The 23,894-nt window shown below is 36.2% G+C and overlaps 3 protein-coding genes and 1 long non-coding RNA gene across 4 annotated transcripts; all 4 read right to left on the bottom strand.

Annotated features, from left to right (window-relative positions):
• Positions 1-1,786: 1,786 nt before the first annotated feature.
• Positions 1,787-2,823, bottom strand: LOC107662009 (uncharacterized). Its single transcript, XR_001631162.1, has 4 exons — positions 2,722-2,823; positions 2,546-2,632; positions 2,212-2,245; positions 1,787-1,840 (listed from the first exon to the last, which is right to left on the bottom strand). It is a non-coding gene; the product is annotated as an uncharacterized LOC107662009 (long non-coding RNA).
• An 80-nt stretch (positions 2,824-2,903) lies between these two features.
• Positions 2,904-9,772, bottom strand: LOC107662663 (uncharacterized). Its single transcript, XM_016452743.1, has 6 exons — positions 9,374-9,772; positions 6,168-6,333; positions 3,831-4,181; positions 3,223-3,309; positions 3,043-3,133; positions 2,904-2,931 (listed from the first exon to the last, which is right to left on the bottom strand). Exons 2-6 carry the CDS (start codon positions 6,211-6,213, stop codon positions 2,904-2,906), a joined length of 603 nt encoding a protein of 200 aa, XP_016308229.1. The 5' UTR covers positions 6,214-6,333; positions 9,374-9,772.
• A 763-nt stretch (positions 9,773-10,535) lies between these two features.
• LOC107662001 (zinc finger matrin-type protein 1-like) lies at positions 10,536-15,244 on the bottom strand. The gene is made up of 7 exons (XM_016451844.1): positions 15,027-15,244; positions 13,367-13,473; positions 13,180-13,269; positions 12,967-13,099; positions 12,612-12,872; positions 12,238-12,328; positions 10,536-11,678 (listed from the first exon to the last, which is right to left on the bottom strand). The coding sequence occupies exons 1-7, from the start codon at positions 15,154-15,156 to the stop codon at positions 10,739-10,741; spliced, it is 1,752 nt and encodes a 583-aa protein (XP_016307330.1). The 5' UTR covers positions 15,157-15,244; the 3' UTR covers positions 10,536-10,738.
• A 662-nt stretch (positions 15,245-15,906) lies between these two features.
• On the bottom strand, positions 15,907-21,985 carry entpd2b (ectonucleoside triphosphate diphosphohydrolase 2b). Its single transcript, XM_016453063.1, has 9 exons — positions 21,869-21,985; positions 20,924-21,041; positions 20,616-20,766; positions 18,313-18,472; positions 17,881-18,108; positions 17,477-17,746; positions 17,279-17,398; positions 16,562-16,696; positions 15,907-16,401 (listed from the first exon to the last, which is right to left on the bottom strand). Exons 1-9 carry the CDS (start codon positions 21,983-21,985, stop codon positions 16,195-16,197), a joined length of 1,506 nt encoding a protein of 501 aa, XP_016308549.1. The 3' UTR covers positions 15,907-16,194.
• Between the last annotated feature and the right edge of the window lie 1,909 nt (positions 21,986-23,894).

Here is a 23,894-nt window from a genome sequence, read left to right on the forward strand (position 1 = left end):
AAGGACCAGCTTAAACCAGCAAAGGACCAGCTTAAACCAGCAAAGGACCAGCATAAACCAGCATCCCAGCGTCAAAACATACTTAACCAGCATATGCTGTTTTTTTCAACAGGGATGCATTCTCATTTTTTTTCTTTGCTTTAAATTAGGAAGACTGAAAGAACTGTAAACAATTGTAGCAATGTATTACTCTTTTAAAACATTTGCCAAATGTAATTGAAATACTTTTGTAAATGAAAAAGTTTTGTGCACTTTCTAGTTTTGTATTAATAGCCTACTATAGGCTATGTATGTATATGAATGTAATGCACTCTGCTTGCTCTGTGGAAAAGAAAAACATTTTTCATTGAACATGTACATGTAATTTTGTACAATCAATAAAGAAATAAAACTTTTTCTTTGATCTATTTAGTATTTATTTTGAAAACATTAGAAAATGAATGAACTAATGATAACATGCTTTAGTACAGAGACTGAACTAAACCGTGTAATGGAGGTTTTGTGTTAACAGTCTGTGCCTGTGACGCTCTCCATGCGGCAAGGTCTGTGGTTTCTCTGTGGTGGCTTTGTTTTAGTGTAGCGCTGAAGAGCTCAAAGTTGAACGAGCGATGCGAGAGAGATAATGCTGTCTTTTTGCACAGGAAGGGGTTTGTTCATTTGCCTCAAAGTATCAGGAAGAACAGCTGCACATGAATGGCAGCACAGTTTCTCTCATACCCACATATTTTTTGTTTATTTGACAGAACTTTTATTTATTTTTTGATTATATTGTTTCCCCCTGTATTATACAGTAGATCCTTTTAATTTCAAGTGTTAAATTGATCCATATTTGCCTTTTATATGAGAAAATATAACAACGTGGAGTCTATTTTTGCTGGAGTTTTTTGATTTTTATTGGACGTTTCAATTCCTTTCTCCTCAGATTCTCACAGGTTTCCTAGCAGAGTAACTAACCACAGGTGTAGTTCACCACATTAACCATGAACATGTACGTATAGGTAGTCTATTGCCCTGACTTGATATGTAAGAAATACTTCAAGCTAATTAGACTTTCTGGCTGTGCTCACACAATATCAAGTGATAGGCCTATAGTTTCATAACGAGAACACACACGCTCAGAGAGGGAAACTTAATAACACCCAAACACATAAACCAACACACCCTCAGATATGCAAGACGGGGGACACCATAAAACCCTACAAAACAAGTGTCATCAGAGAAATAACCCACAGAAACACTCAATAATACACTCATTTAATTTAGACTTGATTAAAATAACTATTTAATGAGCATAACATCAAAGCATAAAACGACAGCATATATGAGATAAAAGAATATCAAAATTAGAAAACTGTACATTCAGTCACAAATTAAGCATACTGTACTGGCAAGAACAAAACTCGAAGCTCGATTAAGACAGCTGAGGTTAGTCCAAGTTTAGAGTGAGTTCGGTTTTGTGGTGATCCTGGTGGTATGTTCTGCTCTGGTTTGATTCGGTCAAGTCAGACAATGAATCTAATTCATTAAGTGGACTGTTGGTTGAATAACGTCCGATGAAACACTGAACTGTACATTTAAGCTATTATTTTTATATACACATTTTTTTACATTCTAAAAACCAATATATTTGATATTTGTGAAGCCATGGCAAAATTTCGGAGACTTCGACACAGGTCCACACTTTGGAGAGAAAAAAGACCACCGCCTGCAAATGAACAAAAAATAATAAGACAAAGACTGTATTTAAACTTTTTAAAGGTAAGTCATGTTTTAATCCAAATGCTTACATTTGTTTCGACATGAAGAGTGTGTTCTTCCACCTCATCGCAACTGATTCGTCCTATGGAGAAAATGACACAGTATATTTTTAAAAAGTTTAAAAAATGTCTTAAAGCTCATGATACTGTCAGAAATAGGCTAGCAAACTATTAAGGTTTTTATCCAAGTTTTTCTGAGTCTAATAACTCGAACTGTTGAAACAGAACCAATGCAAACGCATATGTAAAGGGCTTTGATGCGAGACGCCAGTGTCGCAAATGAACATTAACCCACAGCCATAACCTTTCCGTTTATTTGCTAATTTTTCATGTTTGAAAGGACAAAAGATAATTTAAGAGACATTTTAGTAATAAAAAGCATTAATTAAAATGTTTTTAAAAAAACACTTAAACCTCATTATGTAGCAGCACGTTGAAACAGTTCTTGACTTACTTGGTAAATTGATGTCTACACTTCTTAGGTAGACCTGTCCCAATATATAAAAAAGAAAAAAATGTATGAGGCCGAGTTTATGTGCATATGACATTTTATATAAAATTCCTATTCAAAATAATTTCACTTTTATTGTACAGTAAACTGTTTATACTGTTACTAAATTATAAGCACTGTGAGGTAGAACTTCAGAAACTCTCACAATGGACTTCTGAACATCTGAAACTACGTATGCGAGAGTAAACATGTCACACGGTGATGTACCAGTATGTTACAAAGACATGTGCAAACTCTGTGTGTGTGTGTGTGTGTGTGTGCATGTGTGTGCACTCACGACTGAAGTAGTAAAGTGTGCCAGCAAGTGTAATGGCCAAAAGCAAAAGAGCACCAATGCCCGGCCAAAGCACTGATTGTTCACAGCCTGCAACGTGACACAAACAAACCAATTAAACTAAACAGTATAAAACAGCACAAAATCAGTAACATCTAACAGCACGTCTCAGTCCGCACCTTTAGGAGAGCTGGGGGGTTTGCAATTACAGGTCTTCTTGGGTGTCTTGGTCTTAACTGTTGGCGGCTGAACTGTCGGAGGGTTCACTGGAGAACAAAGAACAGAGAACATCAAGACAGAACATATATAAAACTAGAACATTTGGCACCCACAGTGTCCAGCAACTTGACAACCAAGTCGATTAACATGAACTTTCCAGACTAGAAGATCTAAGACAGGTCAAGGCTGCTTAAACTAACAGAACTCTAGGATTCTGAGGGCAAACATCTCCGCATCTTCTCTGTGTGTGTGTGTGTGTGTGTGTGTGTATGTGTGTGCACTCACGACTGAAGTAGTAAAGTGTGCCAGCAAGTGTAATGGCCAAAAGCAAAAGAGCACCAATGCCCGGCCAAAGCACTGATTGTTCACAGCCTGCAACGTGACACAAACAAACCAATTAAACTAAACAGTATAAAACAGCACAAAATCAGTAACATCTAACAGCACGTCTCAGTCCGCACCTTTAGGAGAGCTGGGGGGTTTGCAATTACAGGTCTTCTTGGGTGTCTTGGTCTTAACTGTTGGCGGCTGAACTGTCGGAGGGTTCACTGGAGAACAAAGAACAGAGAACATCAAGACAGAACATATATAAAACTAGAACATTTGGCACCCACAGTGTCCAGCAACTTGACAACCAAGTCGATTAACATGAACTTTCCAGACTAGAAGATCTAAGACAGGTCAAGGCTGCTTAAACTAACAGAACTCTAGGATTCTGAGGGCAAACATCTCCGCATCTTTGAACACTTCACTTCTATTTCAGTCTTACTATGTCTCCTATTAGTCAGTTAAGATCTTGAGATGCTCTTGAGCACCAGGATTGACATGTATACTTGTATAACGTGTATATTTGGAACCATCTCCAACTTAACACCAGGTAAAGATCCTCTCACTTTAGGGATGGAAAGTTCAATGCTAGTGCCCAAACCAACATTAGGCGTCTCAGATTCACTTCTTTGGTCTTCATGACTTTTTTCATCCTAAAATCTTCGTTCACTAACCATCAGTAATGCCACTAAAGAAAAAACAGGGTAAGGGACCAAAACAGAGAAGAAGAGCGCTGCTATACCTCCAGGCATTATGTAATATCCAACAGGCATAATATTTTTGGTTTTAAACATGCAGGAATAGAGGCCGATTTCTTCCTCCTGAAGTCCTGTTATACGCAGGGTGTAGACCACCCTCTGACCAGAGGACACCGAGCCCTTGAAGCGAGTGGCGATCAGGTTTTCTCCATGTTGCTCTCTGCCAGCGCTGTTGACATACAAGAGGAACTGAAGAGTCTTTGTCCTCTCAAGGTATCGGTACCAAAAAACCTCCTGGCAGGAGTGATCTGGACATTCACAGGACATACTTTCCGAGCCGTTGATTTTGGCGTAGAGAACAGACGGCATAGCTTGGAAGGTGGGCAGTAAAGCCGCTAAAGGAGAAACAAAGAAAAAATCATAAGTTCTGCTTTGTTTGTTATGCACATTTTGATTTTTGGGTTTAACGACAGTTTAGCTACTTAAAAAATTGTAGGTGTCTGAATGGTACCTATTCAAAGGGCACTAGCATACAGTATTAAATCAGATATTTTTCAGCTTTTTTCTATGCAGAAAGTAAAACAGTAAAAGATGACAGGTTTAAATTAGATTTAGAAACTGTGGAAAAAAGCAGAACCGAAAAGGCTGAAAGTCCCTTTCACAATAGACAATACAGAACTAGAAGGCAGTAATTTCCTTGTTATGTATGAATGGAAATCTGAATAGACAGACAGTATGCTTATGGGCAATTTGTGTTGTCTATATCCTCTTGCAAAATAGTTTTCCTCTCTTATCAGTGCCTGGCGGGGAAAGCACATTTTTTTTTGCATTGACACTTTGAGATATGCTTATGTGGGCATTGATTCATATGCGAAGAAAACATTATAGTTCATATGTCAGAGAACGGAAAAAAAAAAAAATCCATTCACTCAAATTACACTATTCAGTTTGGTATGAAATCCAAAATAGGTTGAGAGTGTGAAAGCATAGAAAGTGAGTCTTTAGTGAATCAGATTTCAGTTGCAAAGCGATTTTTGTTTAACACTGACTTCGACAGAGCAGATCATTCTGGAAAACCAGCAACAAACAAACCAGAGCGATAAATAATAATAATAATAATAAAAAAGAATAGTCAGCATTTTAAGAATATATGCATTAATACATATATTTCTTTTACATTAAAATATATATGTATGCAAATGAACAAGCTGTTATTTTACATAAATTTGAGTGTGAGAGATTACCTGGCTTGTCTCTGATAATTATCGGAAAACTTTTATATATATCAAATGTGAAAGCATTGTGTTAGCAAAATATGCAAACACTTAAAATGCTCTCCAAACGTTTTAAAATGCAAGAAATCTCGTAATTGCCTAAGGATGCAAACGTTTTTGGGCCTACAACGCAGCATCGATACCTTCACACCATGTTATTAAGATTATATAAGATTCTTTAAAAATACCATCTTTGCAGGATGACATAAATTTATGTCTATATCCTCTTGCAAAATTGTTTTCCTCTCTTATCAGTGCCTGGCGGGGAAAGCACATTTTTTTAGAAAGACACTTTGAGATATGCTTATGTGGGCATTGATTCATATGCGAAGAAAACATTATAGTTCATATGTCAGAGAACGGAAAAAAAAAAAATCCATTCACTCAAATTACACTATTCAGTTTGGTATGAAATCCAAAATAGGTTGAGAGTGTGAAAGCATAGAAAGTGAGTCTTTAGTGAATCAGATTTCAGTTGCAAAGCGATTTTTGTTTAACACTGACTTCGACAGAGCAGATCATTCTGGAAAACCAGCAACAAACAAACCAGAGCGATAAATAATAATAATAATAATAAAAAAGAATAGTCAGCATTTTAAGAATATATGCATTAATACATATATTTCTTTTACATTAAAATATATATGTATGCAAATGAACAAGCTGTTATTTTACATAAATTTGAGTGTGAGAGATTACCTGGCTTGTCTCTGATAATTATCGGAAAACTTTTATATATATCAAATGTGAAAGCATTGTGTTAGCAAAATATGCAAACACTTTTAAAATGCTCTCCAAACGTTTTAAAATGCAAGAAATCTCGTAATTGCCTAAGGATGCAAACGTTTTTGGGCCTACAACGCAGCATCGATACCTTCACACCATGTTATTAAGATTATATAAGATTCTTTAAAAATACCATCTTTGCAGGATGACATAAATTTATGACAGTATTCAAACAAAAGACATAACAACAGTCATCAATTTACTTTGACTTCTGCAGATGTACTCACACTGAGCTCATATTACTGTATCACTTAAGTTTCAGTTCTGATCACATTAAAAGTTTGACAGCTCTTAAAATATAATGCAAAGGAAAGTTCTTACCTGCCATCCATACGAACAAACAAAAGCACATGCAAGAGAGGGTCATCCTTGGGCGTCTGTGTGTGAGCTGTCAACTGTGTGTCTGTGTTTTCCTTTCTGTTCTTCATGTGTCATGCAGAAAGGAGGGCCCGCAGTGTGTGGGGCCAATGAACCAATTACTGACAGCCTATCAGAGAATGAGTCAGAGGAAACACACAGAAGAAAACATCAAGGAAAAATCAGGAGACTTTTTCGGAAATACACACATTTCAAGTTTCGTTAGCAAGTAAATAGCAGCTATTGGCTATTTTACATGCAAAAGCATGATTTCAATAAACCCTCTGAAGTACAAAGTCATCTTTGATTTTCTCAATCCACTGTTCCTAATATATAAATTATGATGCATTTCAGCTTTTTAAATTCTGTTTTAGTCATATTCAGAGAGTAGAGTTGATTTAATAGACATTTTGAAGACCTCAACGTATATTTTAACCAACACGTTGTTGGAAAAGTTAGAGGTTTAAACTGAACTCACAAAAGAGATCTAAACAATCTGAAAATCAATTTCAATAGCTAGAAATTCACATATTTAGAAAAACCCACTGGTCATTCTATTATTTGTGTAGTTCTAGTGAATGTTAAAGGACTTTGTTTTTCTCTTTAATCTGAAACAAAATGCACAGGTTTGCTGAACCCCAAACGTCTTTCCTAAAATGATCTTTAACCCAAATGCAGGTGTGTGTCCTGAGAAACACCTACATCTGTGCACAGAACACAACAGCTGGCACTGTATCAAATCAAACACAAACACGTAATATAAAAACGCTTGTGATAAATATCAGGTAAGACTGAAATGAATCACATATTCAACCAAACACACTGCCAATGATGATTTATGACAAAATCACTTAATTAACCAATACCCACATTAATAGTGAAAAAGCACCGACGGTGGCATATAATCAACAATATTGTGCCGTGGAAAACAAAATACGTTTAATCTCGAAGTGTTGATTTTTATCGTGTCACGTTATGCCCCCAAAATGTGTGCTTAAAAAGTTTAAATGCTGCTTAAAATATTTACTTCAAAGTACAGCCACTTTGAATTTAATTACTGATGAAGAAAATTGAAAATGCATAAAAGTATTCACAAAAGATTAAATTAAAATAAAGATGTTAAAAGATACATAAAATTATAAAAAAATATTATTTTAGAATATTTTAGAAATACATATACAAAACTAGTTTGGTATTATATGTACACAGTTGTATCTACTCAATCACATATTTTGGCTGAATTAATAGTTAGGTCAAATTAAAGAAAAACTAAAGCACTTAAACTTTAACATCATAAACTATAAAAAATGCATGTTGGAAAACTTTTTTTTTCACACAATGTAAAACCGCTTAACACTGCAATCGCATATTGATAGAGCAGATCATATTAAGTTACGTACACATTTAGTTCATAATAATTAATAAATAAATGAAGGTTTGTTCATTAATATGCACTGAAAATTCCACCCTATATCACAACAGTAACACCGAACAACCCTTAAGAACAAAACTGCAGGCCTGTTTTCGCACCACAAAGTCAAATTGTTGGTTTTTATCCAGAAGCCCAACATTTCTCAACTCACAAACCAACGTGCTTGTTTTCCACTCCACATTCTAGATAAACTAATTAAGTTTTTGAGTGTGTGGGACTCTGGAGCTTGAAGCTCAGAGGGGCTTGTGTGGGAGTTTTCGAACTGAGGTGTTAAAAGATCTCTTTCATTGGCCCTCGTCTCTTGAGGAGGGCTCGAGGGGCTCATGGGCCCGTGGAGGGGTCGTGAAGAGGGGAGGATGTGGGAGACGCACACGCCTTGGAGGTCGAGGGTACGACAAAGACACAGGGAGCCGAACCACACAATTCTTTGAAAACAGGAGATCTCAGGGGGCTCGAGAGAACGCTTTAGTGCGACTGTCGACGAGCTTGTGTCTACGGAGGGCTTTCAACTCTGCGGTTACAAAGACTTGGAAAAAAGTTCATATAGTTCTGAAGTACAAAAGCTGTGCGAGAAGCTACAGGTGTTAGATCCACAATTTAATACAAGTGCATTTGAAGATCAAAACATGTTTTAGTAGAATTACAAACATTACAATTCATCATGCGTGCAAATTAAAGGGCATCATGTTGTTCCATGTACACTATATTACTTCGATTACTAAATGTAAGCAAATCAGCATATTAGAATGATTTCTGCAGGATCATGACTGAAGACTAAAGTAATGGCTGCTGAAAATTCAGCTTTGCCATCACAGAAATAAATTAATTTAAAATAGGAATACATTTTAAGGAATAATTATATTAAAATAGAAAACCGCTCTTTTAAATGGCAATGATATTTCACAATATTACAGTTTTACTGTATTTTGTTCAACTTAATGCAGCCTTGGTGAGCATAAAAGACCTCTTTCAAAAACATTTGAAAAAAGTTAATTATGCCAACCTTTTGACAGGTAGTGCATGTCTGACTTTTTCTAGTCGGACACAAAAGTAGAAATGTTGAACAATACTATATTTTATATAGTGAAAGGGAATGGGGATCAGGCATGTCTTTAAAATGACAACAAGTCACCATAAATTATCATAAATATAAGTATCATAAAATTATTATAGTCATTTATAATTCCAATTGTGCATCCACATTTTCAAATTGGCTTGAAATTGGAAATCGGAAGGTGGATAAATGGATAACATTCATTTCAAACCTCATGTTCTAAACCTATGCATCTAAAGGCACCATATTTAAATGGGTGTGGAGAGCAGAATCTTTACTGTTTATGACACAAAAATACATATAAGGTTTGGAATACAGTGCAAAACTTTTGTGATGCTTTTTTTTGTCCTTTTGGAGATAACCAGCCCACATCCCCATTTTCATGAGTTTGGAACGACATTAGGATTAGTAAATTACAAAATGGTAATTTTTGACCAAACCATCACATTTTACATGCGAATGTGATAAAAAAATAATGAAAAAAACACGTAAATAATGCATTTTCAAGTATCATTTCCTTTGAAACACAACCACATTCATCTTCCCATGATCATTATGTCCCGAGCGCTCAGAAAGTGATCCAAAAGTAAATTAAGGATTGTTTAATGGAGACATTGGAAATTGGCTTAGCAGCACACTCATTAAATAAACATATGATTGCATGATTGTGATAAGTTAACTCACAAAAAAGGAAATGCAGCTCTATGCAAGAAAGAGGTCAACAGAGTAGCAGTCGTGTCCTCATTCAACTCCTGCACCTGTTAGACCTGCAAACAAAAAATATTCCAGCATCAAATGAGCCTGGCGTCACATTACTGTTTCACACATTCACAGAAATGCAACAAAAACAAGGATTGCAGGCCGAGCTCTTCTGATTCAGGGAAATGTTTACAATATGCGATATTCTATATTCTGACAACTCTTCATTTTCTCACCATTCATTCCTGTTTTCATGTCTTTCTTGAACACAGAGAGATTAAGTCTGAAAGAGGTTTCTAGCAGATCCACAGTGTAGTGTGTACATTTGCAATCAACGCCCCCTTGAGACTAAAACTGTAAATGCTTCAATTAAGTCAGAAACAAAAGTTCATGTATAAGAGATTTTTAGAAAAAGTAACAATAAATACTAAGTCTATGCTGATATACACAGTGGGAGGGGTTTATTTGATCAAAGCATGAAGCAAATTGATGGACACATCCAAATGGACATGGGTGGATGGCTCACGTAGTGTTTTTGCATCACACCACAAGGTATAAAGTCAGTGATTTCCCCAAGAGAGCAGTGCAGCTCTAGAGACATCCTAAAGTCTGTAGTCCTGAGCATTTCAAGGAATGAACATTTTCATCATTTGCTCACTCTCATCTCATTCCAAACCTGTATGATTTCCTTTCTTCTGTGGAACACAAAAGAAGAGGTTTAGCATAATGTTCACGTTGCTCTTTTCCACACTGTGAAAGTGAATGAATGTTGTCGAGCTCTAAAAGTGACAAAAGAACCTTAAAAGTAGCAGTTAATTCATACAAATTGTGCAGCATAAAGTCGTTTGAAGCCAGTTTTTAACAAACGCTGTAGTTTCTTTCTCACAACACAGCAAGGTTGAATATGTGGAATTGCAGGCAGCAATATTTTGAACCAATATTTTCAATCAGTTTTGATCTGTACCTTACCAAAAATCAAAAAACTTGAAATATAGTGCAGAAGTCATATTGACTTCTACTTTTTTGTCATTTTCCGAGCTTCCACACACATTCGTTGCATTGGAAAAAAGCAGCATGAACATTCTTAACATCTATTTTTGTGTTCCATAGAAGTCATATGAGTTTGAAATGAAATGAGGGTGAATGAATCATGACAAAATTTTCACTGTTGATTCCTTAAAAAGGAATTGTGATCAGATGAGTTTCTGTATAAAAGAAAGGCCTTTAGAGTTCTTCAGAAAGCATAAATAGTGAGAAGGGCCCAGAAGATTTCAGCAAAACACTTTTCTGGGGTCCTGTGCAGTTTTATTAGAACAATACTGTCAGACCATCATCGAAAAAAACTAAAGTCTAAAAAACACCAAGAATCGTTTCATCCCAGAGCCTTTCCTCCTCTGTCCTGTTGTCTTCTCGATTCAGCTTCTCTTTTCCTTTTTTCTTCTCTTTTTTGTGTTTGTGTTTGCCATCTTTCATTTCTGTCCTGACCTCTACGTGTTCCTCCATCTTTCCTTGTGGTTCTTCGTGCACTTCAACCTCTTGTTTCTCCAAGAGTTCCTCTTCTTTTCGTCTCTCCCCATGCCTCCTACTTTTCTTGCTTGCTCTTTTTTTACTTCTGCTTTCCTCGTCTTCACTAGAGCTCCTCTCTCTTTTTCTTCTCTCCTTCCATTTCTTGCTATCATCTTCTCCTTCTACACTTCCTCTCCTGTCTCCCTTCCGCCTCTTTTTCCTTTCTACTTGTTCCGTAGCAGACCCTTCCTCCTGGTCTCTTCTGCTCTTCCCTCGCTTTTTCATCTTCCTCTTCCGTTTCCTCCTCTCTCTGCTGTCATAACTGCTGCTGCTGTCACTACTGCTGCTAGTGTAGGAGGAGGAGTCTGAGGAAGAGGAGGAGCTAAATGACTCAGGGCTCCTCCCTCTTTTATACAGGTGACCAGGTGGGAAAGGAGGATGGGCATGGGGCATAAATCCCGGCCGATAGTGTGGGACAGGGCCTCTCATACCAAAGCCGAACTGATTGACCTGAGACTGGAATTGTGGGTGCCAGTGAGGTTGAGGTAAACCAGGAGATGGAAAATGTGGTACCAGCTGGCCAGGATGAGGCATCTCTTCTGCTTTCTGTGGACCTTCTTTCACACTCTCATCCAGGCCCTTGCTTGCTTGTCCTATGGTGCCCAGCCCTGCTTTGGGATCCAGTCCCCGGGCCTTCTGCACCTGGATGTAGTCAGCCAGCTCATCCTGGAAGGAGTCGTACACTTTCTTCTGAGATTGGCACAGTTCCATAACTTTCTTCTCTCTAAGGGCAAAGATTAATGACATTCCATTTAGTCTTGGAAACAATTTTCACATTTAGAAATTGCTAGTAAATTTCTCAAAAAAATACGAAGAAATGGCAAAATCAGAAAACTTAACAATAAGTAGTATTTTCTTGCAAAACGTACAGCCTTATTTTTATTTACAACTTTAAAAATTATTTTTTACAGTGTATGCAAATATGTAAAATCCAGAAATAACTGCAATATGTAAAAAAAGTTTATTTTAAAGAAGATTGACTCAAATTTCACCTAAAGTCAACAGGAAATTAATCAATTTGCCACTAATCTTACAAATTTGCACAGAAAAAATATTTTATATTAAATGAAAAAAATAAATAAATAAATAAAAAGAAGAATCTATGGTGGGATTTTGCCCATGAACACACATTTAGAATGTAAGTAAGATTCTTTCTGATTTCATTTTAAAAATGTCATTCTAAAAATGTCAAATATTTGCTGACAAGATCAAGATCCAAATCCTAGTGGCTGTAACAAAAAAAGGCATCAGATAAAATAACGAATGAGAGCAACGTCACTCACTTGACAAAGTGTTTGTTTCCCTGCATGTGTGCCTGGTACATCTCTACTGAGCTGAGTGTCAGACAGCAAATCGGGCAAGTCAGGGAGTTAGCTGTATGTGTGCGTGAGAGAAAAACAGAATAACAAGAAAATTTCATATGTACAGTAAATTCTCAACCATGAATATGTAAAAATCATGAACGACCACTGAGTACAAAAATATTTCTGTTTACATTAATGGATTACATGCGACATTACAAAATTATTTTAATTTGTATACTTAATATAATTATTTAATTTCATATAATTAATTAATTAAGCATTTCTGAATAAAAATTTGTCATTAATTTGAACATTTTTTAAATTGGTCAATGTAGATATATTTTAATGCATACCATGTTCTGACTGTTCCCCCATCTGATCCAGCATCTCTTGCCGGGCCTGGTTCCTCTGATGCTTCCGGCCGCTGTAGTGCTGCTGGGCGACCAGAGGGTTGTTAAAGGAAGCGCTGCACAGTGTACAGTACTTGTTGGGGTCACTGAGATCAACCTCTTGATCGCCCAAGCCAGAAGTGTCCTTCTGCTCCAGACTGATCTGATTCTGCACAGCAGCCTCTGATGGGTGTACATCAGGAATTGTGGATTCTAGGACGGGCGCTGAAAGTTGAATATAACATAATAGTGTTATGACAGATTTAGCCCACAATGGCGAAGAGTCAAACCTAACAGTCCCCAGTTTGATTTTACTCACCTCCAGGTGGCAGAGGATTGGTTTTTCTCATGTTCTTTGCATGAACTTTGCCCTCATAGTGCGACTTGGCCACAGTTGGAGAGCTGAATACCATGTTGCACAGCTCGCAGAACTTCTCTGCAGACAGACCTCTCTGTAAAAAAATATGAAGTATTATATATTACCACACACTTAAGAGCAATATATGCATATTCTGTATGATCTGTTACATACCAAAAGGCCTCCACAATCTTGGCTCGGCTTATTTATTTTAGTGTTCTTGTTCTGCAAGTACATCCTGACTCTTTGTGCATGCTTTTTCCCCTGGCAACATAGAAACCAATGTTAGAAATATGACTGCAGCTTTTTGAGGTTGCCTGAAAAAACTTGATACAGTTGCATGAAAAACCACCTCACAAACCTCATAATGAGAAACTCTCTGGGACTCGTAAAGCAGGGTTGCTTCACAGACGTGACAGAAGTTATCTGTCAACAAGCCTTTGAGAAGACCACTGTCGCTCTGAGACCCTGCAGAAAAATCAGGCATTAAAAGCGAAAATAACGTAAAATAATATTTACTGTATGAAATAATCTTAACATACTTTTGTGTAATGTAGCTGATGTGGTTAGCATAGACATGATCTCACATGGCTCTTTTTTTTTTTACATATCTGATTTTCACAGAACATGAAATTTATGATTAGAAATAAGTTTTAGATACACTGTGAGGCTTTTGGTAAAACTAGTGAACAAGAAACAGACTTGAAATAAAAATATCAGTAGCCAAATTGTGATTTCATGAAAAAAGCATAAGCAAAATCAATTTTGCTCATGAATTCATTCTGACATAAATCGTTGGACTGAACTAAATGTGACCATTTATACACAAATGGTTTTACAGAGAAATTCGTTCTGCTTAAATTTCATGAATGAGGCCCAATGTGTGCAAGCAAAGCATGCAAGTAATAATGCATCTGGTTGTTGTGGTGCAAAAAAAAGATATTTTAACAGAATTAAGGATACATTGACAACTATTTCATGTTATGCCTGATAACTAATAACTGACCCATATTAGAAATCTGCTATAAAAACACAAATCCAGTTAAAGAACAATAGTTTTATATGTTACAACTGAATCTAGGCATCGGTACATCATAATGTAAAATCTAAATTATTCCAATTGATTTAAATTAAAAAATCACTAATAATATTAGCCCACTAAATGACATGGTCTTGATGCTGTGCATACCTAAATAGACAATTTGTACATGCCGTGCATTATTTTGACATTATTTTAATGAATGCCATGCAGCAATGTACATATATCTAAATGAAAGAGCTCATGTTATTGTAAAACGTGTCAAACTTACTTGAATTCTATTATTTGCATAAAACGTTTTAATTCGGTAAGGCTGTTTGTTCCTGAATGTGTCATTGTACTATCTGCTCAAATAATCTAGTTACCAATAAATTTGTGGATACTAAAACTACATAAAAACATAACTAAATTAGCATTTATTAATATGTACTTATTTGTACTACTGTCTGAACATAAACCCTTATAAAATGTGATACTATTTTTTTTAATAAAATGACACGAATTAGATTTAAAATGGAAACTTCATGGCATTTTAGAAACTTAAAATGCACTAAAACGTTTTGAAATGTCACAAACGAGCTGTTACTTTCCATAACAATGGCAATGGAGGATTATTATGAGGCTAAAAAGGCATTCGCTACCTGGCTAACTTGTTGATTGTTGCTTTATCGGCGAATTAATCTATTTACACGATGGTATGATTCATTAACTCCACGTTTTGTGTCTTAACGTGTATTTTCAGCCAATGAACGATGACAATCGACTTAAAAACACAGATAGTTTTAAAAAGGGATTTTTGTGGTGGTTGTTTAAGATGAATGATGGGTACTAATATTTAGCCTAGCCTAGCTTGTTTACTCGCTAAGCTTTATTACCACCCATGAATCCATCTCAAACAACTCAAACACGAGCATTCGATGCAAATAAACTCCACATGACGGCATTTTTGAAGTTTTTGAAGGGTTTCAACTGATAAACTCACCTTCTTCAACCTGAGAAATATTGGTGTTAGTGTTTTGTACTGTTTCTGGATTGATATCGTCTGTATTTTTGATTTTGTCTGTTTCCGCACACTGCGGAGAACACGATACACTAGTTTCAAGCTCGGACATTTTTTTTTTAAACCTGGAAATAAATCAAAACTGTAGCAGATTAAGCTAAAATGCCAAAGCGCTCTACATGGCAATGGCTAAGATATGAAGGGAGGTGATATGCGCATGCGCAGTAGGATCACATTTCTTTACGTGCCAGCCACTGAATTAAGCAGATGCTTACTGCCATCATCTGGTGTTTTATGTTATTGTCTTAGTAAATTAAAAAATCTAAAAATAAATCTTTGTGTTATATTGTACAAAGCAAATATATTATGGGTTACCATATTTTGAAGCCCACAATTATAAATACAATGATAAGCAGTTTCTTATAAAAAACAAAATAAGTTGTTAATACTGTAAAATTATAACGAAGTAAAACGAGATCTCATTCAAACAGGGTCATTCAAACATAAGCTAACTTTAGAATCTATGGTAAAAAATTAAATGGGTCTATAGTTTAATATGTATTTGTTAAACATGGTTTTGTATATACTTTCTTCAGTAACCTGCATCAGAAATAAATTCAACTTGGTAAATTATTAACACTACAGTTTTATTCCTTCAGTCTGAGAAATATTTGAAATGCTGTGAATTTCTTATTGTACATTAACTGAAGACAAATGTGAACTGGCCAAATAAAGAGATACATAACTAGAGTTCACTGATCAGATATCATCGACAATCCTCATCAAAAAGACATATATTTCCTTTAATAAAGTTGATTAGTGTATCACACAAGATCAACAAAGACAAAGAAATTTGCTGTAATCTGTTAAAACTGAGATTGTACAATAGAACAGTGCTGGTATCAGATATACCATAGTATACCGATATATAATATTATTTAGTGTTATTCATGTTGTGCCTCAATTTAATTTCCTAACTAGTTTTGATGTCTTTCTGTAAAATTTGTCATTGGCAAAACAAACAAATTTTCTGTTAAATTAGATGCAATATTAGCACAGACAGTACAGTATGAATGCATTATTCATGCAAACATTACATTTTTGTGGAGTCTGTCCAAACACATAGAACAACTGTAGGCATAGCAGTGAGCTATGAGACAACGTCATCACTCCGTTTCCTCCGAATCACTAGAGCCATGTAACAGAAAGTGGCAATGAGGAGGATGGTTAGGAGAATCAACAAGCCAAGCCATGCTGCAGGACACAAGCCCTTCCTGATGCCTGCAGGTTCTTCTGGAAGAAGACTGCTCACACTGAGAATATAACCCAGAGCCCAGCCCACAGACGCCTCACCTGCCTGTGACATAGTAGAGACTGAATGTGTGGTTTTGCATTTTTGTTTACTTAGTTCACATTCACACAATTTGCATTTTATTCAGAAGCTAACTGTAAAATGATTTGTGGTTAAGGTGGTTCTGTGATGTACAAGCATATGAGTATATTTTTGATAAACTCACCTTTTTCTGAAAAGCAACATTTTGGAAAGAACTCTCATCAAAGTTATAACCCCTAAGCATTAGCACTTGTATATACACTGCAACTGCACAGTAATCCTTCAGGTATTTTTTCAAGTCAGGAGCTTTCTTGGTCATCTATAATGAACAGAAGATATGGATATGAATTTTTAAAATTGACAGGAATTCAGAGATGCAATGCAGCATGTTTATACAGTGTATTTTTATGATAAACACAAAGACATTTTTTTTTCACATTCATAAAACCTGGCTAGAAAATATCCAGTTCATATTTGAAATAATTTCTTCTGAAATCAATATTACTAAAAATGCTAAATATATATTGTGTGTGTGTGTGTGTGTGTTTAATTTTTATTCAAATTGATTTCAGGTTGAAATATCAATTTGACCTAAAAAATGTATAAAAGTAATTAAAATATTAATATTTGACTATAAAGATAATATATTTCCTTTCCAGTTACAGGCCAATTAAGATTTTAGATCGGTGTCATTATTTTCATGACAATTAAATAAAAAAAAAAAAAAAAAAAAAAAAAAAAAAATGAAAAATCTTATTACTACAATGGGGGAAAAATTCAAATATTTAAATTGTAAAGTACATCATGTTTCATACATCCTGATAGCATTTGTTGTACTGGCTTTAATTTATTCTGAGGTAGTTAAAACAAGCATTAGTATTAGCATTAGTACAAATTATACCTCTTCTATGGTCATATTGCACACAGCTTTGGTAGCCTCCTCTAGCTGAGTAGAGGTTCTGATGTTTATCCCTGTACTTTGCTGGAGATAACTGTGAGTGAAGAAATAAGCAGAGAAGGCCTAAAAGAAAGACAAATACATAAGATTTTTTTCTATTAAACTTGTATGTTCCACTTTGTCCATTTCTGGGCCTCTCACCATGAAGCCCCCGCTGATGTTGGGCTGGAAAACTCCATTAAAGGAACACTGAGAAAAGGGGCAGAACTGGAAGGAAAATATATTAGAAGTGTTGCCAACGCAGCTTTGGTAGTCCCCGGTGCCTTGCACCCTGATCCAGGAATGAGGGTTGTAAGGTTTGGGTCTCTTAGACACTGTACAAGGAGAGTCAAACACTTGCTCCAGCTTGAAGACATCAGTGAAGTCAGATGGGTAGCAGGGATGGTACACTTTGCTAATATTACCCTGCGACTGAAATGAAAACATACTAGAGAAATGTAAACTGTGACAGGACAAAAACAATTCACCAAGAAGTCTCCAACACAAAAATAGTGTCTACATATATACAATGAGGTATTATTGATTTGTGATGCATAATGTCATACTTCAACCAGGTAGGCCAGGATCTGGTGCAGAGCCTCTTCTTTACCATAACACAGGTAACTATGCGTGTAGAGGGAATACTCCTGCCCATAGAGACGCATGGTCATGCTGTTCAACTCGTTCTCAACTGTTTCTGGGGTCTCAAAGGTGATCTGTGTGGACGCCCCACCTAAATCCAGCGCTCCGACTGTTTTTCTGCCAGAGTTAAGCCATCGGCCCACATAGCCATACTGTATAAATGAGCAAACAAAGACAGAAAATGGCCACTAGATGGCACTAGTTGAGAAACCAGTAAAAATACAGTACCATAAATCAAAACACTGGCTTAATATTTAGATGTCTATGATGATAATAAGCAACAAAGTTGAAGGATAATTAATTTATGGACAGTTTCACTGACAAGAAAAGACAGACATACTCTAACAAGAAAGCACCTTTATGAAGTTTTCAAGAAGGTAGTTGACAGTGACCCAACCGTAAACCCCTTCTTCTTGACCGCTCAAAATTACAGCTCCTCGAAAGTTGAAAGGAAAGGATTTGATTTTTTGTTTGACTTCTTGAAGAATCTGAGATGCTTTGTCAGGATTGGTAATTCTGAAAAATAAAAGATTGAAAAAATTAAAGGTATTTGGAGGTTAATGAAAAAAGCAATCAGCAAATGTCATCCTGGCAGAAAACAAAATTTTACTACATAGCTATAAAATTCTTAGAGCCAAAACATAGCCTACACTGGCCCTAGAAAGGGACAATTTAGGACAATTAAGCCACTAACCCCCGGTTTCACAGACAGGGCTTAAACCTAATCCCAGACTAAAATTTAAATCTGAGCTGTTTCAACTGAAAGAAACTTGCTCTGACTGATTTTAAATTATATCAGTGCCTTTATTTTGTCTCAAAATGCACACCAGTAATGCTTTTTCTAAGGCAAGTTTATAAAAATTTCTTAAATGTCCTAATTGAACTATAGCCTAAACCTGGTTTAGTCTAAGCCCTGTCTGTGAAACCAGGCCTAAATGTATGAATTTGCATTAAAATGACATAGAACCAAAAAGCACCTGTAAAAACATTTTCTCAGAACTAACTTCTCTTTTCTAATTTAATAAACTGGTCCCAATGTAATTCAATTTTTGTAAAGATCAGTTCCCCTTAGGTTTATTTATTTATTTACATTTTTATTTTGTTTCAGTAATTTTGAAGTCGTCAAAGTCATGGCCTAATGGCTAGAGAGTCGGACTCGTAACCCAAAGGTTGCAAGTTTGAGTCTCAGGTCCGGCAGGGATTGTAGGTGGGGGGAGTGAATGTACAGCGCTCTCTCCCAATTCCTAGTATGGGTAACCATAATTGGCCACATGTCATGTCACTTCACTTTCACTTTTTCACTTTTTTTTTAGCATTATTGTTTGGCATTTTAATTTTGTATTTTTTTTTTTTAAATATACTACTTTACTAAATATTTTACAGAGAAAACCTGAAGCAATCTTAAACACATATGCAGGGTGAAAAAATGTTATATGCCAGAAAATATAATGCAGAAAGATCAGGCTTTACCCTTCAAATCCTATTGAAGCTTTGCACCTGAAACTGGACTAAAATATCTTGAAACTTGCATATTGGTGTTTCTGTGTTTGTTTTTTATCTATATGAGAAATACCTTTACCATTAATTTGCCTGAAAAAATTATACTACTTCAAGAAGATTAACCAGAAAATTAGACAGCCAGAAAGTGTTTTAAAGGGGTGGTTCACTTGTTTTTTTCTAGGCTTGATTGTTTTTATGGGGTGCAGTCTAACATGTGTTAATGCTTCGTTTTTTAAAAAACGCATTATTTTTCACATAATTTACCTTTATTCAACACAGCTCTATCCCTTCTCTCAGAAACAGTCTGATAATTTCCTTCTTTTATGAAGCCCCCTCCCTCAGAAATAGGCGATGGGCTCTGATTGGTTAGCTAGCCCAGTGTGTTGTGATTGGCTAAACCGACTTTTTTGTTTGTTGTTGTCTCATACTTTTAGATACGCTGTTATTTGTAAATGTTACTGCTTATGTTAGCTTTTAATATACGGTTTTATCCTGATTAAAGCTTTAATACAGTATGGCAACTGCATGCGCGTCCATGTTCAACACTTCTCATAGCTATGTGAAAATAAGTGTATAATTGGACGTTACAGTTCTTTGTTGGAGCTGAGCTGAATGAGAGAGAGAGAGATGCAGAGCATGTGCAGAGCAGGGGGACGCGAGGAACAGTATTAAGAACTGCTGCTTTAGAACATTGATTTTGAAACTTGTGAATCCATTAGAATCGTTAGAAGACAGAATCGTGATTCATATATGAATAGATTTTTACGTGCACCTCTAGTTTTCTCTTCCTCTTCTCTAAAGCAGCGCAGCATGGCCTCGCCCCCTTTGCTGCCTTTTCCCGAAGGCGGGGTTTATCTGGGTTTGTGATGTCACGAACCCGGGAAGTAACTTGTTGTAGTCCCTACCAGCCGTTTTTGTAGGCATTAAACTGCCAGAATTTTAAAAGACGATATCTCCATTTGCATTGAACTTTCAGCTTCGTAACTTTGCGGATATTGTTTATGTTCAAACAGCAACATTACACACTAACTAACGTTAAAAAAGTGAAATCGCAATGAACCACCCCTTTAAAATAGGATGTGTTCTTTTATATGTGGCCTTATAAAACGATTCAATACTACATGTAGCAACATAGACGTAGAAAAAAAAACACACTCACTTCAGAAGTCTCATGCCAGCAGTAGCTCCTAGATACACAGGGGTGCGATGATGTCTGTCTGGGGGAATGTCGCGCATGGCCTGCTTCAAGCACGCCTCAAGGCTGTGGGCCGCTGCACCCTGCTGCCCAGCATAACTAGAGATTCCTCCTCCTGCACCAAAGAAAAATAAGACACAATAATTACATCCATTTCTATATTTATTAAACTAGCATATTGATGCTTAATTTTATTTACGCTTTAGATGTTTATCTATATCTCTACCATTAATCTGCTTGAAAATGTTAAATATTTCAGCAAGTCATTTGACCTTTGACATGACACTCGCTGTGCTGGGTGACCACGCCTGTGCCATTTAATTTGTCCGCCGGCCATCTGTAGATGTACAAGGCAGTGTGTGAGGAGCCAGCGTCCAGCACAACCCCATACTGCAATGAGAGAGAGAGAGAGAGAGAGACAGAGAGAGAGAGAGAGAGAGAGAGGCAAAACAATATTCAAATCTATGTGATTAGAATGTATTATCTTTTGTTTTTATCTCAAACAGAACCTAAAGTTTTAGTCAAATTCTAAAATTTCCATAATATGATGAGAACATAACATGTTTTGACAGTGATTTATTCGCAGAAGCCACTGTAATCACATATTTTGAGATAACCATCATATTTCAAGTACAATTACTTCTAAGATTTTGTACATATTGTGTGTTTCTGTGACCTGTTACACAGTGTTTACCTACGGCTCCCAGGGGTTAACATGTACCTGTTCCCTGTTGCCAGAAGACACACTTCATGGAGATGCAATTCCCAGAAGTATCTGACATAACAAACTATCCTGAGTCTGCATCTTCATTTGTTCCAGGGTTCCCAACAGGAACAAAATGACCATTTTCTATGTTTACCTTGTGAAGGCTCACCTCCCCAAGGCTAAATATGCTGTACCTGGTTATAATGTAATTTCAGATGCTAACTTTTACTCGTGGTTCAGGTAGCTGTGCTCAACATATTAGTGTGTGCTTAAAACATAATGTTTTTGTGATCATACATTGTTTTCAGGCCTTTTACTTGTTTACAAAAATGCCACAATTCCTCTTTGTATCGTGCCAAAACCATTCCTCCTATTAATCAGGATACACTGCGTAAAATGCAACTTAGCTTACAGGAGAAAGAAAGAAAGATAGAGAGCAAGAGACAGAGAAAGAGAACACAAAAGAAACAATTTGCCATTTTTATCAGGACACAGAAGTAATCATACTTACCATGTACTGTGGTGGCTCTCTCATTTCATGTATAGATACAGTCAGGAGTAGAATAGACACAATTCCAAACAGAAAGAGCACAGCTGGGACAACAAACTTAACAAACAGTTTATCCATCAGTAAAGTTGGGGTTTGCCTGGTGCAATTGATGGTGAAGGAACAAGGGCAACCCCTCCGCCCGCCCAGTTCCTTAACAAGAGAACAGACTTCTCTTGTACAAAGAAGCCCAGTTAGTAACAGCAGAACCATTTCTTTAGAATAATAATAAACACCAATTTTGCAAGTGTACATGTTTTATTGTTATGTAGACTGTTTGGAAATACAGATAGATGTAGAATAGTTGTTGTTGTAATAATAATAGCTGTAGAATAGATTGTTAGTAGAAACACAATGTCCAGCATTAATTACAACCTTTTTTGTAGTATAAGGGAGTGTTCCAAACATTCCTAAATCTTCGTACATCATCTGTTTCAAATGTGACTAAAGGTGTGTCCGCTGGTGCAGCTGACTAAATCTAGAGTCATTAATGTGCAGCAGGACTAATGTGATGGAGACCAGTTTTATTTACAAGGTTTCTCTTCTTTCAATGTCCACTGCCTCTATTCAAAAGCTGACACAGCTTGCTCTGAATAGGATAATTCCTGCCAAGAACAGAGGCACTTTGCATTTACAGGCCTACTTTGTATCCACAATGCACTACTCTACATGTGGTAAGAATTTCCTGTTTGGTGTTGAAAAGGGAGGAGGAAAATGTGTGACATCATCTTTGGGGAGGATTACTGTCCACTTGAATGCATGAGCAATAATGCTTATTTTATGACAAACAGAATGACTAAATTAAGGCCACACATCCAGATCTTAAATTGCATGAGGCGTCAAAAATATGACAAAGGTTATGTTTTTGATTCATTGTTTACAATACAGTCTGTTCAATAAAAGCATGTACTGAGTGATATTCTGATCTGTGTATGTTTGAAAGGCTTGAAAGGAGAATTAACAACATTTCTCACAAAACATTTCTGTTTAAAGATTCACAAGCACACAAAGCTTAAACAGAACCGGTTTTATGAAGAGTATTTAACTACATTTCAAGCTTCGCTAGATAAAGATTAACAGATTTAAATAAATGGATAAATACTTTGCCAATTAAAATAGGCATAATTTTCAGTGTAATGGCAAACCTAGGAAATCATTTAAATAAATACAAAACTAAAAGTTCCAAATCTGAGTAACCTGACAGTGTGAATAATTTCCTTCTTACATCACACATATAGTACACTGAAAAATCTCACACTGGAAATTTCAGTGTTATTTCAGTTCATCAAACAAAAAAGAAAAAAAACAACAACACAACAGCATAACATATAAATGCATCCCAGATGGGTGCACCAAATATTAAAACAAAAACAACAAAATGTGTAACATCTCAGCACTACTTGTCCAGTTCTGGTGTGGTATTTTGAAACATTGGGAGAACAGACTCTTCATGTTGACACAGGTGCCAGACCATAATGCAATAATAATTCAGCAGCATGAGCAGCATCATGACAACCAAAGCCAAAATGACCAGAAGGATCACCACAAGTCTCTTTCTGGTGCAAAATGGCTGAGATGACCAGTGGTCACTTTGGGAACCCTCCTCCAGTGAGTGTTTAGGCCTGAAGTGTGTGGACAGGCAGTGTTTAATCCAGGTCCCAGCAGGAGCAACAGGTGAAAATAAGCATGCCTCTCTCTCTCCCATCGTCGCACAAAGAAGAAGCTTCTTGCCCACAGAGCAACTGTCACTACCACCTGCCAGCCAGCATATGAAAGAAGAAACATACAGTGGTCATATGGATTAAGCAGTCTAGTGCAAGTAATAGCAACAACAACAACAAAATAAATAAATAAAAAATATATATAAAAAAATTAATTCTATAAAAATCTGTATTTTTGTAGTATATATATATATATATATATATATTTCAATCATGACAACTTTCGGAACATTTTAGCATGGTGATGGATATGACAATGTTAATGCATT

Source organism: Sinocyclocheilus anshuiensis, unplaced genomic scaffold (genome assembly GCF_001515605.1).
Source record: "Sinocyclocheilus anshuiensis isolate Anshui unplaced genomic scaffold, SAMN03320099.WGS_v1.1 scaffold457, whole genome shotgun sequence".
Taxonomy (NCBI): Eukaryota; Metazoa; Chordata; class Actinopteri; order Cypriniformes; family Cyprinidae; genus Sinocyclocheilus; species Sinocyclocheilus anshuiensis.